Genomic DNA, 16,534 nt, shown 5'->3' with positions numbered 1-16,534 from the left:
AACGATTTAAATTCTCTTTAAAGAAAAGAATTTAAATTCTCATGCAATAAAATCATATTTAAACACTAGAATTATGCATGGCTTATACGTAGTTCTACAGAAACTCTTAGTTTCACATAACACAATGTAATAATATAGCAAAGTTCTGGAAAATACTATTTTCAGACTACAGACTTTTCTCAACAAGATGTAGTAAAGTGTATAGCTTTTGAAGAGGTGAAGAAACAACAGCACAAAATGATCTCAAAAGATCAGATGTCTATTTTAAAGCGTGTGTTGTTTTTCTGTATGTTGAGCTTGAAGATAAGTAGTAGTTGTTGATAGCTCAAACTAACTTTGGAATGATCGATGCGTTGATAATATTAATAATCTTCTTCTATAAAGGATTGACCCTTATATATAGAAAACTTTGAGTCCAACGTCTATAATAAAAAACGGCTTCTGTGACTTCTGAGTAGAATCAGCTTTATCATCTAAAAAGGATCCTACAAAAAGCTTGAGAGTAATCGGTCTTGTTTCATACCAAAACTAGTAAGGAGCGTTAAATATCTTTGTACAACATTAATGGTGCAATTAATGCTTAGTACTAGGTAAAATAACGGTAACATTTAAGACTGAAACGATCAAGCAAAAGACGTTAAGTTGTGATAAGTTATGCTTCTGCTTTTCTAAGTTCTGATTCTGCTTTTATAAGCCTAGTTCTGCTTCTGCTTTTATAAGTCGATAAGTACTTTTAAAGGTACTGCTTCTGTCAATTTATACTGTCTACTGATTTAGCTATTACGGCCTACTGGTTTTGACTCTGATCACCACAATTAAATTACATCTAACAAAATTTATCTTTAAACCGAAGAAACCTGAACCGTTAAATTTTTTAACCCGAAAAATTCCGTACGGCGCGTAGGGGGCGCCCTCTAAATCACGCTCATCCGCGCATGGAGGGCCCATGCGCTGGACTCTGCACGGCAGGCCACGTCGCGCGCCCAGAATGGAATTCCCCACGCGCTCGACACTGTCCTGATATCCTAAAAACTTTATCTCTGGGAATCACAAATTTTCAGCGCTGGAACGATGTAGAAACTGCGTGGCGATCTTGTGTAAGACCGAGTGCTTACCGCTTTACCAAAAGTTATAGCTTGTAGTAATTGTGCAACTCAAATCTTTTAAACCACACAATATTTCAAGCACCACGGTTCGATCCCTATATCAAGCACAGACAATTATTGCATCCAACAATCTCCCTCCCAATAATTGCACTTCATGCAACCAATGAGATTGAACCCGTAACCTTGGTTCTGATATCAATTGTAGGACTGAGTGCTTACCGTTTTACCAAAAGCTATAGCTGGTGGTAATGGTGCAATTCAAATTTTTTAAATCGTACAACAGCTCAATCACCACGGTTCGATCGTTCTACCAAGCAGAGACAATTATTGTACCCAACACCTTATAGTTTCAAATTTCTGAAGATTTTTTTAAAAAAAACTAAACCGTAATTCAAAACTATCAACCTGAATCCATAAAAAAAAGTAAACTAAAATATTTTCTAGATCTGAAGCATATCAATAAAAAAATTCCAATGAATTTTTCTATTCCAGATATAGACTAAATAATGTCCAAAACTTTAAACAAATCTCAATGATTCAAACATGAGTAGCTTCTCATTTTTTAAAAAATATCGAGAATATAAATTACAATATCGAGAATATAAATTACAACTAATTTTTACATTACAAGTTGCAATACAAAACAGAGGTACAAAAGTTGCAGTAACACACATGCTAGTTGGCGCACAAAACTAATTAATTAAAATCTAAAATCCCAGGAATAAAAATAAAAAGGACGACTCAAATGCAATTTTAGCATTTTTTGGGTGAAAACGCTATTAAAGAATTAGCCAAGTCGTAACTGACACGTGTTCCCTGTTGCTGGACATTACCCATAATCCCAAGAGAAGACGACGTCGGAGAAAAGGCCAAACAGAAAGTCCCCATTGAATCAACCTGTATCAGGTAATTCTTAGCCGGTAAACTCAACTCATTCCCGTTCGAGAAATGAAACGACACCGTTGGGACCTCCACACTTTGCCTCGAGCTCAAATCATAGCACGTGTCGAATAGAGCAACGCCGTTAGTTAACGGCAAATCTCGCGTCCCCGCCTTAAACGCATCTCGCAGGGAATTATAAGCCGCCGTTTGCAATCTAGTGACGGCCGTTCCTGAATCAACTATGACCCCGCCGTCTCCGTTCTCGTTAACCTGAAAAGTCGCCGGCGGGATTGTTAACAGCTCACCGGAGACGCCGATTCCCGTCAAATCTACGTAGTAAAAGGTGTCTAGCTTGGAGTTCCGAAGTAATGGAGCTGTGACGGCGTCTGGCGGGGGTGATGAGTTGAAATCGAGAGTTGAAGCGGAATCCGAATCGCGATCCACGAGGCAGTAAGAGAAGGAGGAAGCGTTAATTTGCGAAGGGAAAGACAAAGAGCCGCCTCCTAAGCCGATTAATCCGGCGGCTCCGACGAATAAACCTTCGTTGTTATGGCCGCAACCGATGGATAAGTTGTTCGCCGCAGCGGAGTTGCCGAAACTGAAGGTCTCCGTCACGAATTCTCCGACGGTGTAAGAGCCGTCGCCGTAGGAAACCTCGTAGAGACACGTGTCGTTACGGCACTCGGAGACATCGAGCGACCTGCATTGCTGGGTGTCGCATGTGAGGGGGGAGAAGGAAGTGGACTGGACCGGGTCGAAAATCGGGTCGGCTTGCTGATAACAGTCCGCGCAGGGGGCGCATTGCACCCAATTGACGTCGCTTCCGGTGTCGAGCACCATGTAAGATTGGGTCGGCGGGTTGCCAACTCCGACACGGCAGAAGTACTCGCCGCTGCCTTGGCTTGTTCCCGAAATCACCGGGACTTCAATCTTCTCATCCTCCAATTCTTCCTCCAGTGGCGTTAGATCTACTTTCTTTATACCTAAACTCAACAGATCTAGCCGGGTCTGAAGCGCTTTGACGCGGGCCGAGTCACGGTTGATTCGGGCCAACGTGAGTTCTCTGTAGTCTTTATCAGAACTTCGACGGATTCCCAAGCGAGAATGCAGCTGAAAACTCAGAGATGAACCGGAAGAAACAATGGGTTTCTGTTGTTCTACGTCGGGCCTCGAGTGCACCAAATTTTGGGAGTTGAGCGACAATAAATCTTGGGTTTTTCTCAGAGTAGAAGATACATCAAGAAGCATGGTTTTTGAGCTGGATGCGAGTTTTCTTGACAGCACCGGAGAGGAGAAAATGGAGAGAAATGAAAAGAAAACGGCGAGAAGAAGTCCCATTTTCTCCATTGCAGACTTACAGTCCAGTAGCGTGGATTTTATATCGATCGCCAAAGGAGTTGAAGAGGACAGAGAAGAGACACAAGCTTTGAATGTATGGTTTCCAACATTAATATTGTTTTTGAATAACAATATTCCTAAGGTTAAATAGTTAGATTAGATTCTGCGATTAGTTCTGTCACGTCATGAAAAGAGTCTGTGTAGTTAGTTATAGCGTAACATGTGGTTAAGTATCAGTGTCATATAATACGAAAGCTTTTGACAATTGATTGTGGAGAGCGGTGTGTGGGGTGATTGGTTGGCAAAATTGGAGATGGCTATCACGAGATGAATGGGATAGGGTGTTGAGCAATTCGATTTTGGAATATTTTTTAGAATTTGTAGATGATCTGGATATATGGTTCTTGGATGATACACGAATCTCACTACTTCATAACACATTTCTAGGAGTTGTTACATTTCTCGTTTAAATATTTATTGCCTCTCATGTGTTTTTGTCGATGTGAAATTAATGCTGGTCGACCATTCTTGAATTGAATTATTAATTCAATTATAAGTATCTATGAATGAGTTCTTGATTTTGTACAAAGGGTGACGGAGATAAAAAGATTGGTTTTATAATGTCCAAAAATCAATATACGAAAATATCATGTATTTAAATTATTTAAATTGTTTATTTGTTTTATTTAATTGATTTGAAATGTTTAAATGATATATTTTACATGGTTAAATGTTTAAATTGTATGATTTCATGTAAATAAGGATTTTGTCCGGATATTCGATATTAGGCTGGGAAAAGGAGATCGGGGACGACCAAGATGAAAATATTTTTCGATAAATATTTTTAAGGTTCGATAGTATGATTAAATAGGAGTAAAATTTTCTAAAATGTTGAAGTCAAACTTATTTTACGAGTCGAAACTTATTTTATCCGGGAAGCCGACTTTAGTCAAACAAAAAACTTTTATGGACCCGAAAGTTATTATTTTTTAAAACGATTTTTGTAAACTTTTATTTTAGATTTAATTGGGCCTTAATGGGCCTAATGTACCTTGGATTAATGGGCCTAATTACTTTCAAAACAACAGTCCTAAAAACTCTAAACTCTCAAATCACATAAAACACTAAATTAAAAAATCAAAATCCTAGTGTTCTAAGATTTCAATTGGTCGAAAATCACATACAACACACAATATTTTCGAAAACCTCAAGGAAAATTCCAAGGTTTTTCATCGCTCGTTCGTTCTTCTTCGCAACCCACGCCTATGGATGATCACGGTGCGGTTTTGCGGTTTTTTTAAAAAAATTCAACCGAATTGCCATATGCGGTCGGTTAGTATTTTGAAAAATTAATCGCGGTTTTACATGAAAAATTAGCCTTACGGTTTTGAGCGGTTGCGGTCGGTTTACGGTTTTTTTAATGAAAAATATTAGCATATATTCTAATTTATTTGAAAATTACAACAATATATTGTCTTCAAATATAAAATATAGTTCAAAACATATAAAGATCAAAATAAATAAAACAATAATCAAGATTCAAAACTAGGTTAACAATTTAACAACACAACACATTCACAACAAAAATGACATTTACATTATTTTATCTTTTTTTTTTAATTTCAAACTTCAAACAAAATATTGTAGCAAAAGAAATAAATACTTTAATAAAAGACTAATATGAAGAATAGTTAAGAAAAGATAAGTTTTATTTGTAAGAATAATAATTTTGAAGAGAGTTGAGATATAATGAATGATGACTTCTTTATTTGAATATGTTGTTTACAAATTATTATAATTCTAGGCCCAATATTATGGCAAGCGGTTTAGGCGGTGCGGTTTGGCGCAGTTCTTGGCAAAAAAAAAATAACCGAACCGCGTATGCTGTGCGGTTTATGATTAATATTTTTAATCGCGGTTTTTATAAAATATTATGAAAAAATGTGTGGCGTAATTCGGTTCGGGTGGTTAATAAAAAGTTTTGATCACCCCTACATGCGCCAACGTCGAATATTCGAGCGTTCTAAATGCAAATGCACGCTTTTAAACTTTCTTTTTGCATAATTCAAATCATATTATGCATGATTTATGTTTTCTATCATGAAAAACGTTCAAGTACAAATTATTTTATGGTTAGACGTATATTTTTAAAGTTTCAACGTAAATTATTTTATGGTTAGACGTATATTTTTTAAAGTTTCTACATTTCTACGCGATTATGAATTGTGTTGAACATTCAAAGGGTCATGCTACCAATAGGATATGTATATGGGTCGTCAAAGAGTCGTTTAATGGAGGAACGTAGATTGGAACGTGGATGGAAAAGGGAGAGTCAAATCTAGGGTTTTCTAGAGCCTTCCATGGAGTTTTGGGCATATGATGGTCTCGGCTAAAGGGAGGCAGCACTAGGGCTTGGACCAGGCCCTCTGTGGCCGCGGCTGGAGGGTTAGGAAGGCTCGAGTTTGGCTGGACAGAGGCTAGATGAAGGAAGGCAACAACCGCGAGCCCTAGGAACCATGTGGTGCGCGCGTCTTGATGATAAAAAGAAGGGGTGCACAGGTTGTAAGCTTGAACCAGGGGGCTCGATAGGGTCCTAGGCAATGGCTAGAGGATCGGCTCAGCGATGGCTAGGCGCTGATGGTCTAGTGGTTCGAGAGAAAGGAAAACAGCGAGGCTTTAGGGAAGAAACGCAAAGAGAGACGCGGCTTGGGGCCAGCGGACGGCTGTGGTCAGGTTAGACTCGTCAGGAGAGTCAAAGGTGGTCCAGGAGGGTAGGCTGGTCGTCTGGTCCTAGGTGGCTCGAGGGTGGTTCGAGAGATTTGGCACGATGGCTCGATTTAGGGTTGAGGGTTCGAACATGGCTAGGGAAAAGTAAGGGACTCGAACCGTGGTCTACGGATATCGATTCGTGGTTTGCGGGGATATTTTAGAGATGAAAAGTCTATGTCGAAAATTTGAGAAGAAAATATCAAGTTTTGAATTAATTCGGGTTCGAAACGCTTCACGGTTTATGAAGGATCGTGTCGGGGGGCACCTTGAGGTGCTTCAAACACAATATTCTCCGAGAGCTGCAATCGTATTCTAAGAATGTATACACCGATGAATTAAATCGAGTTTGGTTACAAACCAAGAGGAAAACACTCGAAGTATTCTTTCGTTAAGAAACACTGATATATTTTATATCATGTGTAACTGAACAACTGAAAATTACATGGGATCCATATTTGGCTTATATCAGTTCAATTATGGACATAACTGAACTGATTAAATCAGTTAAGAACAAAAACAACAGTTAAACAAAAACAACATAAGATATGTTTATGGATGTTCGGAGACTTCAACTGCTCCTACGTCACCCCTTCTACCTCCTCGGGTAGCTACCACTAGAATACTTTGATTAATTACAACAAGTGTAATAACCCACCCAGCTTAGGACTTACCAACTGCCTAACTGAACTCCTAGTCTAGACTGAAGGCATCACCTTCCAGCCAACACTTGTTTAACGTCTGTGTGTCAAAGACTACATACATAAGTTTTACGTCTTTGATGCAAGACTGTATTTGGGTGGTGGAGTGTGTGTGCGTGAGAACTGAACAATGAACACTACAAGAAAGTGTTCTCACACACTGAGGGAATTATGCTTCTAAACTAAGCTTGATAACACGATGCAGTGTTCCCTCTGGGCTGATTTCTTCTTCAAAGCTGATAAGCATTAAGCGTGCCCTCTCTGTATTTTATCTTTTGACTCTCAACTCTCATCCCCGTCTTCACTGAGCTTCGGCTTCTATATATAGGCGTTTGGCTGAACGTACAGTGAGACTTAGTGAATGCATCCGTTATAGTTTGAATTTGTTCCCCTAAATAGATATCTGGAACATTTGGCTTTAAGAGCTGCTGAAACGTCTCTTATTGTACCTTGATCATACAATAGCTTTTGTACATTTGTGCACAACTGGATTAAGCTTGTCGTATCTGCAAACTCGTTCGCTCCTAACTGATGTTCTGAACTGGTCTTTAACTGGTGAGGTGAAATCACTTGACTCGTCAGATGAACTGATTTCACTGATTCAGTTGAACTGGTCAGTTGGGCTCTTCATCAGAACACTTCATCAGCTGGTCGGGCTTCTGAAGGTCTTCTGCTAAACCACCTATCAACTGGACGATCAGTTGAACTGCTCTTGATACTTCAGTTGTACTGGTTCAGTTCGATCCATCAGTTTGCACTTTCAGTTTGCGTCTCGATAGCTTCAATTTAAGCTTGATAACTGATCAGTTCGAAGCCTGATTAGTTTCATTTTCTGCGCACTTAAGTAAACTCATTAGAAACAAATAAGCAAGTTTTGTTAACATCAAAATCAAGATTGCGAACATGAAATGTTCTAACAGTTTAACTATTAAGTCATTAAATTGAAATGCTCGGGTTTACGTCTAATAAAAATATTAAAAGTCAAATTTAAACTTATATAATGGTTTGGGATAGGTTCAAGTCAGTAAAAGTAAGAAAAAGTCAAAATTGGGAAGGTCGGGGTTTAAGGGTAAAATGGTCATTTTACATCTTGTGTAGTTCGAAAGGCCTGGCAGTGTCCCGAAGAATTATAATACATGCTAAATGATATTTTCAAATGTTAATGTTGAAAATATGATATTTTACGATATATGCTAAGCATGAACGATTTTCTCGAAAATGATATTTTACGATTTTTGAAGGATATGATATTTTATAAATAAAACGAAAGAAAAATATTTTGAAGGATTTAAATTTAATGTGACATAAATGATATGATTGGTGATATCGTGAGTAAAAAGACCCTAGAGAGAGTCTGTTTACAGGAGAAGGCCCCAAAGGGAGCCCGATGAACGTATTTCCATATTTGGCCACGGCCCTGTGACGATAGTTGCTGACGCCTGCCCACAATTACTTGGTGTAGCTAGACTGATCAGTAGACCACATGATGATATGATATATGATAGTCACTTTCAAGGATCAAACTTCACCCAAAAATGATATACGAAGACGAAAGGCTTTACGGTTAATGATTTATGATTCATTTACTTTTATAATTACAAGTTTTATGCCATGTTTTTTTAAATAAAAGTATGATTTTTAAATGCATGTGCATGTATATATATTATTTGTTACGTATGGTTAGAACATGCTGAGTCATTAGATTCACTAGGTTTAGATAGTTGCAGGCGATGATTTTGAGGGAGGCACTGATGCTTGAGTGGATCGAGTTCGACAGTACACACCCGAGGACATTTATTTTCGCATTAGCTTAGTATTTAAAGTTTTAAAGTAAAGATTTGAAGATTATTTTATTAAAGATTTTATACTTTATTTTGAAGATTATTTTTTGGATTATTTTAAAATTAACGTAATATTTTGTGGTTGATGATTTAAGAATATTTATGCATTTGAGGTTTTTAAATATTAGTTTTTATGTTCGATGGTTTTGATGTTGGAGGAAAATTTTTATAATTTGTTTTTTAGTATTTTAAGTTAAAAGTAAGGGATATTTGAGTTGGTATCAGAGTGAAAGATCCCGAAAGGGTTGTATTACTGCCACTCCGAGAAGCTCGAGAAGTCATGCCTCAAATCTGTGAGTTTTACTACTTTAAATTTTAATGCTGAATTTTTAAATGCTTTTATGGTATACGAATTAGGACGTTAGACGTATTTTTTTAAAATTTAAATGCATGTTGGTTACGTGGTTTGGACGACGTGTATAGTGATGCCTCCCAGACTTGTTATTCCCATGAATACTGAGGAAGAGAGGCATGAGGAGATACCTCGACCATCCCCGGATTCTGCTACTCGGGTGCTCGAGGGGATGGCTCGTTTATTGGAGCAGCATGCGGAGGGGTGGACTAGGTCTTTGGAGGTGATCTTCCGTTATATGAGGCAGATGCTGACAGGGTTCGATACGCCATTTATTTTCTGAAAGATGACACGTCTCTGTGGTGGGAAGGAGCTGAGAGGAGGGTGAATCTGAATAACCTCACATGGGAGGAATTCAAGTGGACCTTTCATGAAAATATTTTACTGCTGACGTGAGGTCCAGGCTGAAGCGAGAGTTCATGAGTCTCCGGCAGGGGGACATGCCTGTTGCGGAGTTGTCAAGAAGTTCTATAGGGGTTGTCATTTTGTGCCCCTAATCGCAAATGATGTTGCTGAGAAGCTGAGACACTTTCTGGATTGTCTGAGGCCTACCGTGCGTCGTGATGTGCTGTTGGGAGACCCAGCGAGTTATAATGATGCTGTTATGATGGCCTTCAGGGATCAGCAGTCGCTGAAAGATATTGAGTGGGAGATGCAAAGAAAGAGGCCACCTCCACAGCAGCAGTCGCAGCAGAGCAAAAAGTCGTTTACGGTAACATCGAAGTGGCCAGAACAGTAGAAACCACAGGGACAACCACATAGAGCAGCTGTCTCGGAGACTGACAAGAAGCCGTTCTGTAAGGAATGCAATCGCCATCACTTTGGCAAGTACATGTGGGGCACCCACAAGCATGGTTCGCTGGAACGGTTACAGTGCTTGGAACGACAACTACCATTTCAGTTCCAACGTTATGTCGCGGAACGATTGCGGAACTGTTGTATAAAAAAATTAATAAATTCAAAAAATTAATAAAAATTAAATATAAATTACATTATATTAAACCATAAATATATGAATTTATTACAAATTAATATATCAATACAAATTTTTTTTTAATAATAACATAATAAGAAATAAATACACACTAAAAAATATAACTTACCAAAGCTAATACCATGAGGAGTGACGCACAGGAGCAAAATCATTTGTTATATTCTCCATGAGTATCCCTTTGATTAAATTGATTTCGAACTTTTGTATATTAACTTAATTGTCCATAGGGATATTGATTAGATTGAGATGACGAAATATCATTAAAATGGGATGATAGATTTTGTAATTGTGTTTCGTCACGATGATTATAGTATCTGAATCCACGATACCCACTAGAATTATCAGTTGTACTTGAAGATCTATACTCGGGACCATGATGTTCAACACCAGGCCACATAGATGATGAAGATTCATTGTATCTATCACCAATATATTGAGACGACCCAAAATGAAATCCACGATGTCTAATTCCATGTGTACCAGATGTTGAAAAATCAAATGATCTATCAAAAGAATCGTGTCTAGAGTTATAATTACCCCGATATCCATATCCATCTGATTGATATCAAGTTAGATCATGCCCAACATGTTGAGAGTCTCAATTGTAACTCATCGATCCATAATTATCTCTCATTTGATCTTGTGTCGCATAATAATTTCATCCCTTTTTGCCCATGTCATACCTGCGATATGTTGGTCATCTTGATGACTTCGATCATTTGATATATCTTATGATTTGTGATATTTTCCACGTCTTTGTTGATTATTTTCCATCATCTGTATCATCACTCTTATCATTATCTTCATTATCATCTCTCGATATAACTTTTTTCCTTTCAATTTTGATGACGTTTGGACCTGTTTCTTCTTTTTTCCACGACTCTGAACACTAGGGGTTGTGTTGGTTTCTTCAGCATCTATATTTTGAATTCCGTCATCTAGCCATGCCAAATAGTCATCTTGTAAAACATGTTGTTCATTATCCCTTATCCATTCGCTTAAGATATCGTCACCATGAAAAATGCGGTTGAGGTCTATAGGGATGTAATAATCCTCATCTTATTTTCCACACATTAAGTTTTGTACCCTGAGCCGCGTGTTATAAGGAACATAAACTAATTTGTGCAGCTTCTATGCAGCCAAACATTTACGAAGCTTTGTTTGTATGAGAGACCATGTACTCCAATTTCTCTCATACCCAGAAGACGAGCATGTTTGGCTTAAAACTTTTGTTGCGATTTTTTTAAGGTGTGGAGTCTTTGATTTGTTGGTGCAATTAACTGAACTATGAAATACCATATTACAATCATAGTAAATCATAAATTTAATGATAGGATGATTGTTTTGTGTGCTCCAACCATCGCACATAATCGTACATCCATACTTAGGCCATTTATATTTCTAAGCATTTAGATAACCATTTATCTCATCAACCTCTTCTTGCAAAAAAAAACCCCACCAATTTGGCGTCCAGTTGGACCTTTTATTCCAGGTCCAGCCTCTGCAATGGTATTAATCAAAGATTGATAATATGGTCTCCTATATGCTGCGTTGAATGAAATAACATTATATATAAACCATTTGAAATAGCATTTCCAACTTCCTTGATTTTTAATAGCAACAAACCAATTTTTTATACTCTTATGATTTGAAGGAAAAATAAAAGAGTCAATCCACTTTGATGACAATTTAGATTTTTCTTTTACACTCAAGCTATGATGCATCTCTCTTTTCAAACAAGGATTCAAATCAAACGATGAACTAGAACCAATAAATCCTACAATTAAAAATTTACCATCAGATATATAAAATAAATTAATAATTGCATACACACATGAGTTAATAAAATTATATATGATGTTTACCATGAATGTATCGATTACGCATCTCCTACTCGAAAGCTCTGGTTTTACTGCTTTCTTTCATAGCTTTTTGCAATTCTTGAGTTTCAATATCTGCTGAAGTGTCTTCACCACTACTCTCACTTTCCAATCCATGAACGCTTTGTCGAATTGATTCTAAGACAATTTCTTATTTCTTTTTCAATATATTTTTTTTTGTCTTTGAATCTTGAATATGTTTTCGGACCATCGATGATATTTCCTTGGAAGCTTTATAACATGCCTGGACATTTCCACTAATATGTGCAATATGTTCTTTGAATCTCGTAATTCCTCCGTTTATGGTTTTTCAACAAAATTTGCATATTATTGTCTTCCGATTATAACATATGATGTGACCAAACTCCCAACCAATATCGGGTTTTGGAGACATTCTACAAAATCAAGAGAGAGATTCGGGATAAGAGAAATTTTTTAGAGGATATGCGTTCAATGTTTACATAACTTCGACAACAATTTCTAACTTTCGAGTATCAATATAGGTTCTTATTTCTTGATTATATTAACAAAATACATTCAGAGTTTACATATTTAACTGTTAAAAAATACAATGAACTTTATTAAATACTTCAGTGGAGCAAATAATTAAAGGAAACACAAAATGATTCAGTACTAGTACTGAGTAGAAAACTTAACTAGATGATCAGAAGTAGATTTAATTTTTCAGCCAAAAGAGGAATCAAGATCAAATTATGTTTATGGAGTCAATCGGAGACTCGAGCACTACTCAATTGCAATTGTTATTTCATCCACACAAAAAGTTTAGATTGATTGTTGTTGAATTATTTGTTTACTCTTTACCAAAAGTTTTTTTATTTACCAAAAGTTGAGACATTGTGAAAAGGCCCTAAAACTTCTTGCTTGAAAATTTGCGGAAAATTAAAAATTTTCTTTTTAAAAGAACTTAAATGGCCTCATTCATAAAATCACTAGTGAATCAAGTTCAATATTTCAAAATATTGCAGCGGAAGAAAATAAAGTTTGCCAAAAATCACAATTTAAAAATATCCAACGACTGATAAAATGTTTGCGGAATAAAATAACAACTGCTGCTCTGAGGTCCTCGGGTGCCACTACTGCCGAAATCTACTAATAAAATGAATGTGGAGTGTTGTTTATTTACTAGATTAATAACTCTAAAAAGCCTCACTAATCCCTTAATTAATTTATTGAATAAATCCTTAATTAAGTAACTCAAATGAGCTTATTTTCTACCCACCTCAAGTTGCATAAATAAATCCCCAAATCTCCTTATTAACTTAAATTAACTTACTTGCTAGCTAAATTAACTTCTGGAAATATTTCTCAAATCCTAAATTCTATCTCAAAACTCCAACTCCAGTCCGGCCTCACTGAAATAACTGAAATGATAAAAATCAAACCACTACAATGAAATAATAAAATAATTAACTTCAAACAAATGCATTTAAAATAATCATGCGATGAAGTCAACTGAATTTTAAAAATCTAGAATTATGCATGGCTTATACGTCTACTGATTTACGGGTTCTACAATCCTTCCCCCCTTAAAATAAATTTCGTCCTCGAAATTAGAACTTACCGAATAACTCGGGGTATCGATCTCTCATCTCCGGCTCAGACTCCCACGTAGCTTCCTCCTCTGAATGGTTGAGCCATTTGACTTTGACTCGCTTAACCAACTTTTTCCGAAGTTTCTTCTCCTGCCAGTCTAGGATCTGCACTGGTCTCTCCTCATAAGACAAGTTCGGAGTAAGCTGCAACGGCTCGAAATTCAGCACATGCGAAGGATTTGCCATATACTTCCTCAGCATGGAGACGTGGAACACATTGTGTACTCCGGCCAGATTCGGCGGAAGAGCAACACGATAAGCTAGCGTCCCAACTCTGTCAAGGATCTCAAAGGGTCCAATGAATCTCGGACTGAGCTTCCCTTTCTTGCCAAATTTCATGACACCCTTCATAGGTGCCACTTTCACAAAGACATGATCGCCCACTGCAAACTCTAACTCTCTCCTCTGCCGATCGGCATAACTCTTCTGTCGGCTCTGAGCAGTCCTCATCCTATCACGGATCTTGACTACTACCTCTGCTGCCTGCTGGACAATCTCTGGACCCAACTCTGCTCTCTCTCCTACCCCATCCCAATGAACAGGAGATCTACACTTGCGGCCATACAGTGCTTCATACGGAGCCATACCTATAGACGACTGGAAACTGTTGTTATAGGTGAACTCAACCAGTGGCAAATTCGTCTCCCAACTCCCTGAGAAATCGATAACGCAAGCGCGAAGAAGATCCTCCAAAATCTGAATAACTCGCTCCGACTGCCCATCTGTCTGCGGATGGAAAGTTGTGCTAAACAGCAACTTCATACCCAAAGTCGAATGCAAACTCTTCCAAAATGAGGAAGTGAATCTGGGATCTCTGTCGGATACGATAGAAACTGGAATACCATGGAGTCGGACTATCTCTCGGATATACAGCTCTGCATACTGAACCATGGTGAAAGTCGTCTTAATAGGCAAGATGTGCGCTGATTTGGTAAGACGATCTACAATCACCCAGATGGCATTCGATCCTCTGGCTGACTTTGGCAAACCGGTCACAAAATCCATGGTAATGCTCTCCCACTTCCACTCGAGAATAGGAAGAGGCTTGAGCAAACCTGCTGGTCTCTGATGCTCGGCCTTCACTAACTGGCAAGTCAGGCACTCGGATACAAAACGCCTGATGTCCTTCTTCATCCCTGGCCACCAATACAATAGCTGCAGATCTTTGTACATCTTCGTACTCCAAAGGTGAATGGAGTACGGGGACGTATGGGCCTCTGATAAGATGTCTGCTCGGATAGAATCACTGCTAGGAACCCATATCCTGTCTCGGTATCTCACAATACCGTCGCTGACTGAATACAAAACACTGCCCTTGGCTTCATCTATCTTCTTCCACTGTGCCAACTGCTCATCTGGGGCCTGACCACTGCGAATACGGTCCAAAAGGGAAGACTGAATGGTCAAGGTAGATAGACGAGTAACTCTACCTCGAGGGTAAGTCTCAAGATCAAACCTCTGCATCTCAATTTGAAGAGGTTTCTGCATCGTCAAATGAGCCATCACTGCGACTTTTCTGCTCAAAACATCCGCAACTACATTAGCTTTACCCGGGTGGTAGCTAATGTCATAATCGTAGTCTTTCACAAGCTCCAACCAACGCCTCTGACGCATGTTCAGCTCCTTCTGCGTAAAGAAATACTTGAGGCTCTTGTTAACGGTAAAGATCTGGCACTTCTCTCCATACAGATAATGCCTCCAAATCTTCAAGGAAAAAACTACGGCCGCTAACTCCAGATCATGGGTAGGGTAATTCTTCTCATGGATTTTCAGCTGTCGAGAAGCATACGCTAACACTCTCCCATGCTGCATCAGAACTGCACCTAAACCAAGCTTCGAAGCATCGGTATAAAGGACAAACTCACCGGATCCTGACGGTACAGCCAAAACGGGTGCTGAGATAAGAGCTTGCTTCAAAGTATCGAAGCTCTTCTGACACTCCTCGCTCCACACAAATTTCACATTTTTCTTGGTCAGTGCTGTGAGTGGAACGGCAATGGATGAGAATCCCTGAATGAACTTCCTGTAATATCCTGCCAACCCAAGAAAACTGCGGATCTCGGATGCATTCTGAGGCACAACCCAATCTCTGACTGCTGCAACTTTTGCTGGGTCTACCTCAATACCACTGCTGGATACAATGTGGCCTAAGAACGCCACCTTCTCTAACCAGAATTCGCATTTACTGAACTTTGCGAATAATTTGTGCTTCTGCAATGTCTGCAACACTGTGGTCAGATGTCTGCTGTGCTCCTCCCGACTCTTGGAGTAGACGAGTATGTCATCTATGAACACTATCACAAAATGGTCGAGATACGGCTGAAATACGCGATTCATTAGATCCATGAAGATCGCTGGCGCATTCGTCAGACCGAACGGCATCACAAGGAACTCGTAGTGACCATAACGAGTCCTGAAAGCAGTCTTCGAGACATCAGCATCTCTCACCCTCAACTGATGATAACCAGAATGCAGATCTATCTTGGAGAAAATCAAAGCTCCCTGCAACTGGTCAAACAGATACTCAATCCTCGGAAGTGGGTATTTATTCTTCACCGTAACCCTGTTCAACTCCCGATAGTCAATGCAAAGCCTCATCGAGCCATCCTTCTTTTTCACAAATAAGACCGGCGCGCCCCATGGAGAAAAGCTCGGGTGAATGAACTCCTTGTCGAGAAGTTCCTGAATCTGCTTCTTAAGCTCTGCCATCTCTGTCGGTGCTAATCGGTACGGCGCTTTGGATATCGGAGCCGTACCTGGCATAAGCTCAATGGAAAACTCCACCTCTCTCTCGGGTGGCATACCAGAGACGTCTTCGGGAAAAACGTCTAAGAAATCTCTGACAATCGGAACATCTGAGGCTGACTGGCTGGGTTCCTCGGGGACAGATAAAAAGGTCGCTAGAAATGCCCGACACCCTCTATGCATGAGTTTCCTAGCCTGAACATAAGGAATAATGCGCGGTAAAGGAAAGTACCTGTCCGGCTCATATAAGAACTGCTCCATTCCAGGCGGTCGGACAAGAACAGATCTCCGCTGGAAGTCTATCAACACTCTGTTC

The 16,534-nt window shown here is 38.9% G+C and overlaps 1 protein-coding gene across 1 annotated transcript; it reads right to left on the bottom strand.

The window, feature by feature from the left end:
* Window positions 1-1,691: 1,691 nt before the first annotated feature.
* Window positions 1,692-3,712, bottom strand: LOC142525324 (protein ASPARTIC PROTEASE IN GUARD CELL 1-like). The gene has a single exon (XM_075629584.1). It carries the CDS (start codon window positions 3,333-3,335, stop codon window positions 1,860-1,862), a length of 1,476 nt encoding a protein of 491 aa, XP_075485699.1. The 5' UTR covers window positions 3,336-3,712; the 3' UTR covers window positions 1,692-1,859.
* Window positions 3,713-16,534: the final 12,822 nt, after the last annotated feature.

The sequence above is a fragment of the Primulina tabacum genome, chromosome 14 (genome assembly GCF_025594145.1).
Source record: "Primulina tabacum isolate GXHZ01 chromosome 14, ASM2559414v2, whole genome shotgun sequence".
Classification (NCBI taxonomy): Eukaryota; Viridiplantae; Streptophyta; class Magnoliopsida; order Lamiales; family Gesneriaceae; genus Primulina; species Primulina tabacum.
Note: the sequence above shows the minus strand (reverse complement) of the source record. Positions and strands in the feature narration are given on the sequence as shown.